At 39.7% G+C, this 18208-nt stretch overlaps 1 protein-coding gene across 1 annotated transcript in view; it reads left to right on the top strand.

The window, feature by feature from the left end:
* Positions 1 to 18208, top strand: part of LOC143036499 (zonadhesin-like) — a 93550-nt gene continuing 75342 nt past the window's right edge. Inside the window, exon 1 of the mRNA XM_076203919.1 lies at positions 1 to 1021. Coding sequence (XP_076060034.1) covers positions 1012 to 1021 — 10 coding nt within the window. The 5' untranslated portion in view covers positions 1 to 1011. The remainder of the gene's footprint in view (positions 1022 to 18208) is intronic.

Below are 18208 nucleotides of genomic sequence, written 5' to 3'. Positions count from 1 at the left end.
ACGTGCGCGCGCATACGCACACACACACACACACGTTTGAGCAATTATCAAGCAACTCGTAGATAAAAGTATCAAGCGACTCTTGGCAACTCACCCACCTGTTCCCGTATATATACACCTGAACATGGTGTGCACGAGTAGTGTATAAACTTACTCGCAAGTTAATCGAAGTCGAGTTCCTCCTGGCGTTTGTGGAAGTCAAAATTGTACACCATGGCATAGTGATGCGTACATGTAGTGCCTGAAACCCGCTGAAATCTGAAGCTGAAGAAGGAAAAAAAAAAGAGGAAGTCTGTTTTCGCGCCGACTACAACGCACGTTTGTTTACATCAGCTGTTTTTGGGGGGAAGGATTGAGTGATTGAACAGGATCTTGGAGGGATGACGAAATTGACCGAATAGAATCGAACTGGAATTGATGTGAGGATTTGAGGTGGAGGTTGCTAAAAAGAAGATATTTTGCCAGTGCGTGGGGTCCCGATAACCGAAATACAAATAACGTGACAAATTCAAATCACGCATTGGGGTTAGTAAGACCTACCGGAAGCCGACTGACCAAACCAAAGGATGTAACACACTATACAAACCAAACGTGAGGAAACAAAAAACAAAAACAAAACAAAAACAAAAACAAAGAAAAATAGAAAAACAGAAAATAAGTAAAGAAAGAAAAAGGAGAATTAGAGGAAAGCCTTTTGTGTGTGTGTGTGTGTGTGTGTGTATGTGTGCGTGTGTGTGTACGTTCACGATTTTTCCTACTTCACCTGACCATTCTACTCGGAAGATTTTCGTCAGAAAGACTTAGAGGAACCTTTGGGGGGGAAGGACTCTACCTCCTCCTCCTCTTCCTCCTCCTCCTCCTCCTCCTCTGAGTACCAGGAACCCCCAAGTGTCGCCTCCTGCAGAAGGGAAAGACAATCAAGGACAAGACGCACCTTTGCATCGTGGAATATCGTCGCGATCTCGACGAAGAGGTAGATAGTTCTTCATCTCCACAACGAAGGAGGACAAAATGCGAAGGGGTAAGCATTCAAGTGAACTTAGTTATTACACGTGTGAACTTTGCGTGAATTTAGTTAGTCACGTGATCTTATAGTTACTCACGTGAGCTTGGTCACGTGATCTCAGTTCCTCACGTGAACTTAGTCGTTCACGTGTGGACTTTGCGTGAACTTAGTTACTCACGTGAGCTTAATCACGTGAACTTAGTTTCTCACGTGAACTTAGTCACGTGAACTTAAGTCATTCGTTTGAACCTAATTATTCACACAAACTATTTCATATGAACTTAGTCATGAGAACTTAGTGCTTCTCATGAACTTCACTAGAACTTAGCTCTTCACAACATTTAGTTCACGTGAATTTAATGTTGCAAGTGAACTTAATTATTTAATGAAATTAGTTCTTCACGTGAACTTAGTTTTTGTACGTGAACTCAGTTCTGGTGATCTAATTACTTATTCACGTGAACTTAGGCCTCTAAGTGAACTTAGGCTTCTAAGTGAACTTAATTATTTACTTGAACTTAGTTCTTTAAGACAACTTTACTATTCTGCACGTGCGAATGAGCTTCGCTTTTGGAACTGCCTAGTCTAGGCCTTATGGTCTCTTGCAGTTTCTTCCATTCTTGTGTTCTTGTTCCATCTGTCGCCGGGCGATTTTATTCAGCTGAGGGCGAGCACCTCCCCTCCTCTATTCTACACACACACACACACACACACACACACACACACACACACACACACACACACACACACACACACACACACACACACACACACACACACACACACACACACACAGTGGTAGAGTTCCAGGCTGCTGCTACGGCCGTCCGGGTTCGACTCTCGCCCAGGGCTGAAATGACTTCAGTATTGCTGCGCTGCAAGTCGTTACTCTAACTCTCGTGGGTGGGGAGTTGGGTGTGTGTGCGTGTGAGGTCACAGCATTACCCATAGATCGGTCATATATGAGCTCTGAGCTCTCTTGCGGTAGGGAAATAGCTGTCGATCACGAGTCCAACACGTGATCCCAAGACCATGGTAAATCACATATGTGATGTGTTACACCCATTTGTTCCCGTGTCGTACTTTGATAATTTTATTCTGGCTGACGCTAGGCGATTTCATTTAGCTGATGTCTAGAAAGGATTGGGTTGAATACTAAACAGGATACTTGTTTCTAGACCTGTGATGTATACCTGGAAGCTCGCTGACCGAGCGGTTTGGGCGTCGTTACTTGCGGTGAAGGTCGAGGGGACGGCGGTTTGAACCCTGCCACCGGCGAAGTTGAATCAAGGGCATGGTTCATTAAATTCCACGCTGCAAAGTTCTCTGTAAGGGGCATCGTTCTAGCCTCCCGATAGGGGGGTGGGGGTGGTTTGTGACGTTAAACCATTTCATCATCATGTATAACTAAGTGTGTGTTAACTCCTTGGGTACGTTATTTTATACAACGAAGCATGTATACAGTATGTTTATTAATTCATTAGAAACAACCAGCGCTTCTATCCTTGTGGGCAGCGGAATGGACGGACAGTAGAAGTTAAAGTGATTTTATTTTATTTATTTATTTATTTTTAAGTGGATGTTACTTTTCACCCCCATTGAAGAATGCTGCGGGGCTCTGGGCCGTAGGCACGCCACTGGCGCGAATAGGAGACATGGTGTACTTTTTTTTTTTTTCTTTAGCAAATGGTATTGCGAGTGGTACTTCGCGAGCTTCTTGCACGGCAACGTAGAACCCAATGCGTAAGTGGGCATCCCACAGCCACGGGGAAGCCCCTGCGGTTGCACGGAGCTGGCGTTGCCCCACACTTGAAGAAGAAGAAGAAGAAGAAGAAGAAAAATCTACTAGAGAAAAATATTATGTTCAGATAGAAATGAATATGTCTGTCTGTGCAGTATATATATTTGATATATACATGTACACTACATATACAGTAGATATACATATACCAGGGGTGGCCAGCATTTTGTGAGATATAATCTGCTTTTTCCTCCATTTTCCCTGATGCGATCCACGAGCCTATAATTCAAACATATTTCATAAATGTAACTGTAACATCTTATTCCCACTCGGGGTATGAAAGAGAGAATATATTTGCAGTAATTGTTACACTGGTACAAATACAAAGCGCACACATTATTATTACTGAGATAATCGGCGTGTGATGTTGTCCGCTAACTTGGTGTTCTTAGGGTTGTGGTCGGTGATTGTTAGCTTGAAGCAGGCATCCAGGAATCTGACAGTGTTTATCTGTACTTGGACTTGATGTGTTTTAGGTGTGAAAACATTGATTCACAAAGGTAGGTTGAAAAAGAAAGCCTTTAGGTACATGGAACAGTTTCCGACATAGGATACTTTTTGTGGCAAGTCCTTCCTTACTTAGTTATTGTATATGTGTCTCCTTTATTGTATATGTAATATTTCTTTATCATACATGAGTACTTAATATCAACATATATTTATTGTAAATGTATTGTATAAGTAACCCTATGTAGTCATTACATTTACAATAAAGGAGATATTTAACCACATTTTCTTCATTGAGAAGGTTCCAGAAACTGTTTCCTGTTGCCATGGATTTGATCTAAATATAGTTTTGCAGTTCCTCATTTCCAACTTCTGATGTATGCATGTTAAGTAATGTAGCCATTCTAGATGCAACATCTTCAACATCTGTGTCTTTACCAAAGGGAAAACATATGTATGTTGCAACAGGTTCCATTGTTGCTATATCTTGAAAACGTCAGTCAAAATCTGAGATGAGGTTTTGTACCTGTTCAGTATTGTGACCACTATTAAACCGACCACATTGTTTATCATGATTTTCCAGTTCTGACATCATTTTCTTGAAATTTCTCAGTGCATGTTGTTGTAGCTGTGAAGATGAGTTTTAGTTTCTGTTTGAATGCTTTCACGGCACTAATCATGTCGGTTATAGTTTTATCTTTTCCTTGCAAATCTAAGTTCAGTTCATTCATTTGTGCCTATTAAGAGTGCTAAATCCAGCAACCGTTCTTCGTTGTCATTGTTGGTGTGATGAGAAGGCCGATCTTTTGAGGCTAAAAACACTTATTTCGGGCACCAGATCTCTTAATCTTTGGAGAAATTTACTTTTGCTTGACCACCTGACATCTGTATGCAGCAACAGATCATAATGTTCTGCTTCACTCGTAATTGACTTCAAAACAGTCGCCTCTGAAGACTTATGGCCCTAATTGAATTTACAGTCTTTCAAAGAAATATCCATAATTCGTCATATTCAACATTTTACCACAAAGTGCTTGTTGATAAATGACACAATGATAATTAAAAAAAAGTCAGGAAATTTATCATCACTCATGCAAAAAGCAACGAACGAACTGGTTTCTCCAGTAATCTCAGGTGCTCCATTAGTTGTCATTAATACGAGTGTGTTTACTAGCAAACGCGTCTTGTTGACAAAATCACTGCAAGTGTGAAAAATTTCTTCACCTAGATTTTTTCCTCTTTGAACGCCATTCTAATGAAGATGCAGTTATGATGCATCGATCATGTCAATAGTTTCATCAAACTGTAATGAAAAGAAGACAGTCACGTATGTTCTGGTTCATTTGTTCACCCAAATCCTCAGCCATACATTCACACAGCCTCGGAATAATGTTTTTTGATAACTGGACTTCTTTAATAGTGGACATTATTTCAGACTTGTTTTTGAAATACAGTGATTCTGCTGCTTCCAGAAAAAGCGTCATTGAACATTTCTCAATACCAATTTTTTTTTTTTTTTTTTTTTTTTTTTTTTTTTTTTGTGCATTTAGGGAACTCGGCTTATCCTGAAGGATGCAATGGATGCTGCCTTTGAATCTGAGGTCGCTCCTGTAAAAAGTGTTTGTTGTGCTGAAAACTGTGGCTTTATTTCTCGAATTTTCCTTCTTCGTAACTCACTTTTGGAAGGAAAATCGCAGTCATATTCTTGTGAAGACTTTTGAAATGTATTTCAAGATTTCATTTCTTCGGCAGTGCTTGGGATGCATGACATATAAAACACGCCCACTTCAATTTGTTCCTGTTAAAAAAAAAAAAAAAAAAAAAAAATTCTCCCACTCACTGTGAAATTGGTCAGTTTTACTTTTTTTTTTTTTTTTAAGTACTCGATCCAGCTCCACCACTACTCATTTAATTTCGGTCAATGTCTAATAACCTGTTAGAAAACGCAAACGTTTAGCGAGTGTTAAACCGCCGTTACATGTCCCTAATGTGTACTGGCTGCCGCTGCTGTTCACGAGAAATAATATAAACATCACTTTACAACTGATGTGATGAAATGAAATGAAAAACAAATATAGCCTTTTCCGCCCTTAATATTGACTATATGGAATATTTCTTTATTGCTCGCCTGTCACAATCACAGAAAACTCATTACGAGTCACGTCCAACCTTTGCTGACAACCGTGGAGGTTTGCGGGAGAACAGAGATGCCAATAAATATTTACGTTTACAATTATCAATATGATTCACGGGTGTAGACAAGACACCCTAACTCTTAGTCAACTTTTTATTTAGCATAGTCATCAGTATTTGTAAACTAAGAAAAACACACACTGGCCCTACAAGTAATAACAATTTATTAATCAGGTTTAACAGCAACAAGCTGATATCACCTTACAGTACGATCGCGTACGGTTCCTGTCCACTGGTCAGTTTCCCCCAATCCCCCCAGGCTGAAAGACTGCATGATAACACAGGAGTAGTCTGTCTTTGTAAATAATTGTATCTTGTTCAGACGTGTCCACCATTATAGATATGAGTATAAATCATTTCCAGGAAAAAGAGAAATATAACGATGAAAATATCGTGCTACTGCATGACAGCTTCTGAAGGACGAATTATTAACAGGTACAGTAGTGTGATCGACTTAAAACAGGCTTGTGATCCAATCAGTCGATCACGATCGACTGGTTGGTCACCCTTGACATATACAATACTATATGCATATATATATGCAGCATTTCGTTCTGTACATATACATACACATATACAACATCTCGTTCTGTTTAACTGTACCCCCAAATTAGACTACATGTCTGCTCCAGCCAGTTGCCATTTGGCCGACACGTGCAACTTTTTACTAAAGGTCTGATTTGTGTTACACGCAACATTCTTCCAAATGATTGCACCTCGGAGCCATTTACTACAAGTAGATCCAAACCGGTGAAATTTTCAGAATATGCAATATTAGCGTGTTGCAACTTATAAATGCAACATTTCGAGATGAATTTACCACTGTCCATTGCAGCTTGCAACACAGGTGACCTGCAGCTTGTAACATTCCGGTTGCACCTAGCCAGTCGCAAATTGGTCCACGTGCGTAACGTCTGTGACCACATTTTTCTCGACTGTACCCTCGTGTTCTTTGAAACGGTGCACTACGGTGGAACAGCATCTGAGCCAAGGTGCCCGTAAAAGGCGCCGTCTTAAGGAATGCGTGTTTAATCCGGGTACAATGAAACCGAGCCGGCAGAAGCGAGTTCCAAACAGTCATGATCTGATATGACTACACATGTACATATATATATATATATATATATATATATATATATATATATATATATATATAGTCAGAAATAACCAGCGCTTCTATCTTTAGGGACAGTATCACACTGAAGTAAAGTCGAGGAGATGGTAAAAGAAGAGATTTAAGGAGAGCGTGGGGGTGTAGTAAAAGTTAAGAGTGATTAAACTTCATAATTTTTTTTAGTGTAGACTATCGTCCAGTCATGAAAGGATGCTCTGGTCCGTAGGAATGTCACCTAAACCCCTAAAATATCGTCTGCGTAAAACATGATGTCATTACCCCATACCGAGTGACTGCATACGAAGTGCAAGGCTGCTGGACCATGGAGGAAATGTGTTGATTTATCTTGAGGAACCGGTATTTCAGTGTGGCCGGCTGTACGTTGAGGAAAAGTAGGAGGAAAAAGTTAAAAGCTTTCTTGGAGGATGGCGGACCGACTAGATAAGATGCCATCGAAAGCGTTCTTAAAAAAAAAAAAAAAAAAAAAAAAAAAAAAAATCCAGGGCCAGTGTCACAGAAGTTCATTTTGAGAAATGTATATTTCAAAGTTTGCTCCTTTTATGAAAATTCTTCAAATTGTAAAATATAATATATATTTTTATGTGGTTAATCAAACTATGTTGTGTTAATGTAAAACATTTTAAGACATTTTCCTCTTTTACATTGGCTATTCTAACTCAAAGAAATGTGGTTTGTGAGCATCTTTGGATTTGGAAACTTTGTTAGCTTGGCGTCCCAAATGCACTAATGACACTGTTCTTGATAACATTGACAGGAACAAAGAAATCCAGTATGATATCAGGTTACTCTTAAAGTTGTTATATATATATATATATATATATATATATATATATATATATATATATATATATATATTACATTGGCCCTTCTAGCTCTGGGCCCTAGAATTGTCCCCCGGTTCTTGAATTAATGGGATTTCTAAACGCCTTTCTTGATCAATAACCTGACGATTTCTTCTTTAATTTCGGGAGCGAGATGATGCAAATGACGTTCAGGAAAACCCTGTGTTCATTCGCGTCGCATCAGAATACACTGCTTTGCCAAGAAAGCACCTGCATGCCGAAGCCATCATTTGACACATCCGAGGAAATGATCCGACGCCACGAACGTTTGTTGCAACTCCTGATACCAATGAGTCGTCTTAGCTATCCCTCTTTCTTCAGAGGATAATGGTCTTCGTTCTAGTCCACGTTAGGTTGTTGACGAACCCGAGGGTGGGTGATGAGTCCAATACGAGCTTTGAAGGTTCTTCTGCAAGGTGGGCATGTTGTTCCTTAGAGTTCTGGTATGGGTTGTTTCTCAATTTCCCCTTCTTCGCTTTTCTTCCAGTTTTTTGTTTTTTCACATCGGCTTGTATCGTATACTTAGTAGACAGTTAGTAGCTGCTGCATTCTGTTTATTGTGTTCCTCTTTAAGGTTTGCCCACCTAAGTCCCCAGCATGTGTGACCAACCGAACGTAACACCGGGGATCTGGTGCAACAATGTCACCTCCTTCCTTCCCCATCTTCGTAAGAATCGGGATGCATCATCACCTAGGGCTTCCTTACATCCAGTTGGTTATATTTTATTGTGTGGACTCGCCACTTGGGTAGCCCAAAAAGTCACAGGATTGTTTAGGTTAAACGAGACCACTGTTTCTGCATTGTTTAGTTCCTTATTAAGATGTCCCATGTCAAGTTAATTTACATAGACGTGTACTGCCAAGTTGTCCGTAGGTTGGCTCAAACGTTATGGTTTTCGCGTGAGACCACCTTCAGGTTTGCTGTTGTATGATTGGTCGGCGATATGAGTTCAACGAAAAGGACGTTCCTTATTGGCTGCGCTTTAGCCAGTAGGAATCGTGGAGTTAGGTTTCGTGCGTCTTTGAGACGGTAAAACTTGCAAATCTACTACTTGGGTGTTCATGAATGGTTTTTGAATCTTTAATGTAGATAACTTAAAGAGAAAAAAAAAGAGTCGGAAAGCGTATCTTCTTCAGTCTAATATTATTTTTCTTTCTAAATTCCGGTGGACAAGGGAATTTTCATGTTTAGCGTTTTTCATTGTTTCATTTTGTAGATGGTGGATGAGAGTGGAATGGGTGGGAGTGGGTACATGTCTTTGACGTGGCTACTTCCCTTAATATGTATATATATATATATATATATATATATATATATATATATATATATATATATATATATATATATATTCATTGTATATATGGGCAGGAGATTTTCTCTCAAGCATGTATGGTTTTGCCATTAAGTTTAACCATATATATATATATATAGTTTTGTAGGTGGCAAATTAACAGCCTCGAAGCTTTGTCTTTACCACTCCAATGCATGGGTGAGGCCCTCAGTTCTCATCGAATCTGTCATGTCGGTAGATGAATTAATGTTCATGCAGAGGCGATATTGGCTTGGGAGGGTGATTTCTTAGTACAAGTTTAAACGTCTTACGGCTCTTGTAAAATGTGGTAAAATGTTAGTGTTTCGGTCAAGGGTTTTGACGTTCTTTGTGATGACATCATGAAGGGTTCCTACACTCTGTGGATATGTAATTTTTGAGGCATGAGGATTATTTTCTTGAAGCCATAGGAGACAGTAGTTGCACTTTCTCCTTGATCTGTTTTATGGGGAGTTTCGTTGGTTTTCTATATTGAAGCGACGTTTCGGGACTTTCTAGTTCCATCTTCAGAGCTTGTGTAGTGAGTAGGAGGGGTCATCTCTTGTATGCACATGGGCAAGATCATACAAGTCAGACACATGACAAACGTACCTCTTACAGCGCTGAAGCTGCTTTAACTACTACAACTACAGAAGCTGCAACCTTTTCTTGATTGAGGAGTGATTAGAGATCTTCTGTTTGGGTATTTAAGGATTGGTTTGTCAGAGTGTGTACGTGGTCTCTAGGAGTTGAGAGATTATGTTGGTTTTGTTTCCTATGTTTTGTCTCTGGACTAAGAGTCATGTGCTGGTAGATGGTAGGTGAGAGGCCAGTCGTCGAAATAAGTTTTCTTGTCATTCCAATGCAATATTGACGTCCACACCCCTCACTGTTGGAGCTATGGTGATAGATGATATAGTCTCCTGCATGGAAAAACTTTTGGAATTTTTTGTTGTACATATATATATATATATATATATATATATATATATATATATATATATATATATATATATATATATATATATATATATATATATATATATGCGTAAGTGACCACTAGGAAAAGTAAGCTAACGAAGTAGAGCGCTTTCGTATAATTACATCTTCAGTGCTGAAGATGTAATTATACGAAAGCGCTGTGCTTCATTAGTTTACTTTTCGTAGTGATTACTTACGCATTTGTGAACACACGTGCCTAGTGTTTTTATTGCATATATATATATATATATATATATATATATAAATGTATATATATATGTATATATGTATATATATATATATATATATATATATATATATGTATATATAAAGAAAATAATATTTTTGCTAAGTTAACGTGAGACAGTAAATATAGAAAATTACTCATACTATGTGTACCTTGTGCAGTTGCGCAGAACATTTGGGCAAGTATGTACATCTGCGCAAGGTCGTTCGACAGGAGGTCCAAGATGCGCATCATCGGTGACGTCATGTCGTTGGAGCCACTTCGTCATTGGTCCTTGTGCTTAAGCGAACACGCCCCCCTCCTCCTCCTCCTCACTCCTAATCCAACACTTCCGTGTTTTGTCATGTTTCACTAAACTTCACGAGAAGTTAAAAATTAGCAGCTAAAAATAAAATAACAAATAAATTAATAAAATAAAGTGAAATAATAATTAAGAAATAAAATGCTGTAGAATAGAATAAGTTAAAAAGAAATACATTTATTAATTAATAAAATAAAATGAAATTATTATTAGGAAATAAGATATTGTAGAATAGAATAAAATAAAAATGGATAATTTAATTATTTAATAAGATAAATTCAATTGTTATTAATAAATAAAATACTGTAGAATAGATTAAGACTAAAATGAATAAATAAATAAATAGTTGAACAAATAAAGAATTAACTAAGGATAATAATGATAAAAAAGATTAAACACAATAAAGCAAATGGGATGAATAAAGATGAAAATATATGAACTAGAGCAAAAAATAACAATAAATGAGTTAATAAATATAATAGAATATAAAAAAAACTAAAAAACAAAATATAAAAGTGAAAGAAAATTAAAAATAGACTAATAAATGAAATAGATTAAATAAACAAAATTAGATTAAATAGAAGGAACAGTGACGATAAGATAGATAAATATGTAAATGCATAAGTAGTAAAAATGGAAAATGAAGATTAAAAATAAGAAAAAAAAGAAAAATAAAGAATAAATAATGACATGAGTAAAACGAAAATTATTTATAAAGACAATGAAAAAGATAAGAAAATGAAATATTAAATCCAAGAAATAAGACAATGAGTAAATGGAAATAATAATAATAATAAAAATAAAAAGAGTGAAAAGAAGAGAAATGAGGAGGCGTCTATCTGCTTCCAAAACAACCACCTTTGCCTGGTGTGCTTGCATACATTTAGGGCACTGTTGTTGGGTTTTGAACTCGGGTCATCGCTAGAATGAAATCAATGCGTCAAAGCAAGAGACGCCAATGATAACTTTATTTTTTTTTATTTTTTATTATTTTTTTTTTCGTTATTATTTTTTTTTCATTTTCTATATTTGTTATATCTCTGTTGTTGCTTTTTTGTATCTTTTATTTGAATATGTCATATTTAGCTTTTGTTTGGTTTTATTTCTAGTTTGGTTAAGTTGATTTTGTCTTTACTTTGTTTGGTGTGTTTTGTTTGTATATGATTTGAGTCATTGATTAATTATACACGTGTTTATTTAATTATCTATTTTGTTAATTTATTTTAATTTATCTTTTCTATATTTCGTTTAATAACCTTATCGACTTTTTATTTTTCATATTTTTTCATTCTTTACTTATTCGTTGTTTAATTGCATAATTCTGTTTTTTTATATTTTACTCTGTCTTGTTTTATTTGATTATATTTATTTTGCATACATTAAGGGAGAAACTTGTTTACATTTTGTGTCTCATTAACTTGTGCGCCTCCACATGACGTCACCACGTTCATTTTCCTTTAGAAGTGAACTGTCCGGTTCTTATGTCGACCTTCGGTCTCAAAGGCAAAGTAAAACATAGATAAACATGTAAATAAACAAGTACATCAATATAAAAGAAAAATGTAAACATTGTCATAATTCCAAAGGATTTCGTTGATTTCTCATTGTAGGTTGTAAGACGCTTTTCCGTTGGGTTTCGTTTTTCCGTTGAATTTCGTTATATTCCTTGGTTTTAGGTCAGCACTGGTCGAAAGAGAGCTGGTTTTTCCAGGTCACATAAAAAAAGAAAAAAATACAATGAAATTTTTCCTGCGTCACTCTTTTAAAGAAAAGGATTTTCTGGCGAAATCTGAGGGCGAAACAGAAGAGGAAGAGGAAGAAGAACAGAAGGACGAAAAAGCGAAAGAAGAAATGGTGGAAGACAAAAATAGGAGGAGGAGGAGGAAGAAGAACTGACGGACGAGGGAATGAAGAGGAGGAAGAAGATGGCGAAGATCTGGTGGATTACGACAGTGACAAGCACGTCGTTAAGTCTGTTAACGACATCGGAACTGGACATCGTAAGGTGACCAGCCGGACAACAATGATGCGGTTCCGAGAGAGATCCCTGTGGTACTCCGCTAACGAGGACTCTGGATTTGTTGTTGTTGTTGTTGCAGACAAGGTCATCAACAACCAAGGAGACCAAGAAGAGATTGTGATTGTAGGAGAGTCTTCCCCCCTTTCCCCACTCCTTCCTCCCACCCTTTGCCCCTCCCCGGGGTGCTATGGTGACAAAGAAGAGGGCAATAACAAAGAGAACAGAGGGCAAAGAGTGAGATACCGGGTCCCGTAGCAATTGGAAGATCCTGACTCGGAGGAGAGGTGGGGTGGGGGGATGGAGGAGGCTCTTGCGTAAGGGGTGTGATGTCACTGTGGGTTTTGAGGAGAGAAGGATGTTGGGAGGACGTCTCAAAGCGCGACAAGATATATTCCTTTTATTTGATCCTTCGCGCTCTTATGGACGCGGGGGCGCTCCTGAGAGACGGACGTCGGAGGGAAGCAGCTCCCTTCCATTTGTTTTTACTTCTCTTCAACACCCTCGCTTCCGTCTAGTTGGTGAAACTTGAAGTAACTAGTGTTATAGTTAGAATTTATTTACATATTTTTATATATATTTTCATATTTATGTATTTATTTATCTATTGATTATTCATTTATTTTTTGCACTCCAGCATGTACCTATTTAATTATTTATTTTCTTATTCATCTATATAATAATTTGTTAATTTTTATCTCTATAAATATCGGTAACCATGCATCTTGGTATATTCGCTGACGGTTCGCGCTTTGGATATTTTATTCTGGTGAACAGCGGGAGATTGGAATCACGTGACGACACCGAGACGTGTTGGTTGGCGGAGCTCGTCTCTTCCTCCTCCTCCTCCTCCTCCTCAAGGCCTCGAGGCTCGGGGGAGGGGGGGCTATTACTTGTTCGCTACCTTACTTGGAGGTGGAGGGTGGGAGGGGGGGACTGTTTTGGTTGTTTGCCCAAGTTGGTGTTGTCATTGTTACTATTGTTATTGTTATTATTGTTATTATTATTGTTGTTATTGTTATTATTATTATTATCAATATTATGATTATTATTGTTATTATGATTATTATTGTTATTATTATTATTATTGTTATTGTTTTGTTATTGTTATTACTATTATCATTATTGGTGCTGTTATTATTGTTATTGTGATTGTTTTTATTGTTGGTATCGTTATTATTGTGACTATTGTTATTATTGTTACTATTATTATTTTTATTGTTATTAATATTATTAGTAGTTATTAACATTATTATTATTATTATCATTATTATTGTTTTATCATTATCATTGTTGTTGCAGTTAACATTATCATTGTTATTATTATCATTATTATTATTGATATGACTTATTGTTATTATTGATGCTAATATCATTAGTATTATTACTGATATATTATTATGTTATATATTATGATACATGACACTATATATTATGATAATATATTATGTTGTTATTATTGTTATTGTTGAAGTGTCATCCCTTCCTCCCATCACACTGCTCGGATGAGAAGCAGTGCAAGAAGGCACAGCACCTTCATATCATTAGAGGGGGGGGGTGGCAAACAGCAAAGCTGGATTACCCCCACCGATTCATCGCTTACATGGCGACCCGCATAACAATGAGAGTAATAATTAATAATAATGATAATAATAATAATAATAATAATAATAATAATAATAATAATAATAATGATAATAATAATAATAATAATAATAATAATAATAATAATAATAATAATGATAATAATAATGATAATAATAATGATTGATAGTAATAATAATGATAGTAATGTTAATAGTATTAGTTATATTGATTATATTGTTGATATTGATGGTAATGTTAATGACGATAATGAACTCGAGAGAAGCCGAGTCGGGATACCATAGACGAGATCAGAGACTTGAGAGTACTTTTTCGGTTCTCGGGAAGTCCCACCTCCTCGAGGAGGAGGAGGAGGAAGACGAGGACGAGGAGGAGGAGGAGGAGGAGTCCTCTCAGCTGACCCGAGGCATAAGAGGCAGGTGGGAGGGAAGAGGGAGGAGGAGGAGGAAGAACTGTTGGGAGGGAAATGAGGACGGGGAGGGGGGAGGGAAGCGATAAGGACGAGGAAGAGAAGAGGAAGTGCAGGAGGGGGAAGAAGAAGAAGAAAGGAGGAGGAGGAGGAAGAGGGGATGTATGGAGGAGAAACTTCGAAGTGAGGTGTAGGGAACGAAGAAAGAGAAGAAGAAGAAGAGGAAGAAGAAAAGAAAGCAGAAGAAGAGAAAGAACAAAAAGAAAAAGAGGAAGAAGAAGAAGAGAAAGAAGATGAAGGAGAAAAAGAGGAAGAAGAAGAAAAGGAGGAAGGAGAAAAAGAGGAAGAAGAAGAAAAGGAGGAAGAAGGAGAAAAAGAGGAAGAAGAAGAAAAGGAGGAAGAAGGAGAAAAAGAGGAAGAAGAAGAAAAGGAGGAAGAAGAAAAAGGAGAAAAAGAGGAAGAAGAAGAAAAAAGGAAGGAGAAAAAGAGGAAGAAGGAGAAAAAGAGGAAGGAAAAGAGGAAGACGAAAAAAAAAGAGTAATACAATAAAGAGAAACAGGATGGAGAAAACCGAGAGCCAGATCGACGGGCGGACTGCTGGAAGACCGGGCTGCGTTGCGGTCACCTTCCAGCTGAGTCAGGAACGTTCCAGGGAAGGGTGCAACCGGCAGCTGACACACGTGATGATTTCCAGGGACCTCCCCTCCCTCCTCCTCCTCCCCCTCATTTTTTTTTTTTTTGAGGTGATTTAAGAGTAGGAGAGACTCATTATGAAAATAAATACAAGTTTGAAAGAAAAAATGATGAAAAAGAAAGAGGAAAGAGAGGAAGATAGCGAGAGCGAATGGAAATGGAATAATAAAAAAAGAAAGTAGAGAAAGAGGGAGAAGAAAGAACAAGACAACGAAAGAAGATCAGAAAAAAAAAAGAAATATGAGAAAGGAGAGGAAATAGTATCAGATGACAAACGAAAACGAAAATGGGGTTAATATGGATGACACAAGAAGAGAGAGAGGAAAATAGAGAGACAAAGAAAGAAGACGAAATATAATGAATAGAGAAATAAAAAGAATGTCCGATTAAGAATATATATATACATATATATATATATATATATATATATATATATATATATATATATATATATATATATATATATATATCATACCTTTCTTCTCTCTCTCTCTCTCTCTCTCTCTCTCTCTCTCTCGCTCGCTCTCTCTTAGTCTCCCTTTCTCTCTCCCTCTCTTTCTCTCTCTCTTTCTCTCTCTTTCTCTCTCTGGATTCTTAGGTGAGTCATCAACATACGAGCTGGTTTATGCACTCCAGCCAGTCCGCCAAGCCACCTGTCAAACACCCAGACCCCTCCTCCTCCTCTTCCTCCTCCTCCTCCTCCTCCTCCTCCTCCTCCTCCTCCTCCTCTTCCTCCTCCTCCTCCTCCTACTCCTCCTCCTCCTCCTCCTCTTCATCCTCTTTCTTCTCCTCCTCCTTAACCTCCTCCTCCTCACTGAACTCTATACACTGAAAGCAGACTCATTACCACAACCTCCCTCCCTCCCTCCCTCCCTCCCCCCTCCCCTCCCTCCCCAGCATGGAGTCAGGTCACCCCCCTCCTCCGGCCCCCTCCCCCTCCCTACCGTATCCTCCCATCCGACTCGACCTCTTAAAAAAAAAAAAAAAAAAAAAAAAAAAATCGGCCCAAGAGAACCAACATTCCAGTTTCTTTCTCGACCTCCCTCCTTCCCTCCTTCCTTCCTTCCTTCCTTCCTTCCTTCCCTCCCTCCTTCTCTCATTCCTTCCCTCCTTCCCTCCCTCCTTCTCTCATTCCTTCCCTCCTTCCCTCCCTCCTTCCTTCTCTCCTTCCTTCCCTCCCTCCTTTCCTCCCTCCTTCCTTCCCTCCCTCCTTCCTTCCCTCCCTCCTTTCCTCCCTCCTTCCTTCCCTCCCTCCTTCCTTCCCTCCCTCCTTTATTCCCTCCTTCCTTCCCTCCTTCCTCCCCTCCTCCCCTCCCTGTCGTATATCTTCCTTTTCTTCCTCCTTTCCTCACATCCCTCCTTCCTTCCTTCCTTCCCTCCTTCCCTCCCTCCTTCTCTCCCTCCCTCTCTTCATTCTTCCTTCCTCCTCTCCCTCTCTTCCTTCCTCCTCGCCTTACCTCCCCTCCACCTCTCTCCCTCTCTTCCTCCGTTGTCCCCTCCTCCCCTCCTTTCCTCCTGCTCTTCCTTCTCCTCCTCTTCCCTCTCCTCCTCTACGTCCTCATCCTCGTCCTCTTCCCCTTCCTCTTCCTCTCCTTCTTCCTCCTCCCCCTCTTCTTCCTTCTTCTCCTACTCCTCTGACGACAAATTTTTCCTCCTCCTCCTCATACTCTTTCTCCTCCTCCTCTTACTCCTCCTCTTCCTCCTCCTTCCCCTCTTCTTCCTTCTACTCCTCCATCGCCCTGTAACTCCTGAAGTCGTCCTGAAGTCGTCCCCCGCCGACGACTCTAGTCTCCGCTTTCAGCGTCTACTTCAGGAGAAGGAGGGAGTGGGAGGGGAGTGGGGGGGGAGAGTCTCAGGACTTAATGTCAGTGAGGCCAGGAAACCTCTTTTTCCTTCTTCTTCCTCCTCCTCATTCTTGTCCTCCTCATTCTTGTCCTCCTCCTCCTCCACCTCCTTCTCATTCTTGTCCTCTTCCTCCTCCTCCTCCTCCTCTTCTTCTTCTCACTCCTCTTCTTTCTCTTTATCCTCCTCCTCTTCTTTTTTCTTCTTCCTCCTCCTCCTCATTCTTGTCCTCTTCCTCATTCTTGTCCTCTTCCTCATTCTTGTCCTCTTCTTCCTCCTCATTCTTGTCCTCTTCCTCCTCCTCCTCATTTTCATTCTTGCCCTCCTCCTCCTCTTCCTCCTCCTCTTACTCCTCCACTTTCTATTTATCCCCCTCCTCCTCTCCCTCTTCTTCCTCCTCCTCTTACTCCTCCTCTTCCTCCTCCTCTTACTCCTCCTCTTCCTTCTTTCTATTTATCATCCTTCTCCTCCTCCTCCTCCTCCTCTTCCTCCTCCTCTTACTCCTCCACTTTCTATTTATCTTCCTCCTCCTCTTCCTCTTCTTCTTCCTCCTCCTCTTACTCCTCCTCTTCCCCCTCCTCTTACTCCTCCTCTTCCTTCTTTCTATTTATCCTTCTCCTCCTCCTCCTCCTCCTCCTCCTCCTCCTCTTCCTCCTCCTCTTACTCCTCCACTTTCTATTTATCCTCCTCCTCTTCCTCTTCTTCTTCCTCCTCCTCTTCCTTCTTTCAGTTTATCCTTCTCCTCCTCCTCCCCCGCCTCCTCCTACGACCACTATTCCTACTATTTTCTCCTCCTCCACCTCCTCACCATCATCATCATCACCACCACCACCACCCAGGTCCTCACCAAGCCTCCCTCCTCCCCCTCCTCTCTCCTCCCTCCTTCCTCCTTCCTCCTCCTCCCTCCTCCCTCCTCCAGCCAACCTCAATCCCCACCGACCTCACTTTCTATATTTCAATTGCCAGCTTCCTCCTCCTCCTCCTCCTCCTCCTTCTCTTCCTCCTCTTATCTCTTCTTCTTCTTCCTCTCTCCTCCTTTTCTTATCTCTTCCTCCTTCTCTTCCTCCTCGTCCTCCTCCTCTCTCCTCTTACTCTGTCCTCCTCCTCTCTCCTCTTACTCTGTCATCCGCCTCCTCCTTTCTCCTTCTCTTCCTCCTCCTCCTCCTCCTCCTCTCTCTTCCTCTTATCTCTTCTTCTTCCTCCTCTTATCTTTTCGTCCTCCTCTCTCCCTCTCGTCCTCCTCATCCTCCTCCTCTCTCCTTCTCCTCCTCCTCTCTCCTCCTCCTCCTCCTCCTCCTCCTCCTCCTCTCTCCTCCTCTCTCCTGCTGCAAGACCTCAGCCTCGACCATCCCCACCTGCCCGTGACCTGGAACGCATCC

Source organism: Oratosquilla oratoria, chromosome 20, assembly GCF_046742065.1.
Source record: "Oratosquilla oratoria isolate Oo_2021 chromosome 20, ASM4674206v1, whole genome shotgun sequence".
Classification (NCBI taxonomy): Eukaryota; Metazoa; Arthropoda; class Malacostraca; order Stomatopoda; family Squillidae; genus Oratosquilla; species Oratosquilla oratoria.
Note: the sequence above shows the minus strand (reverse complement) of the source record. Positions and strands in the feature narration are given on the sequence as shown.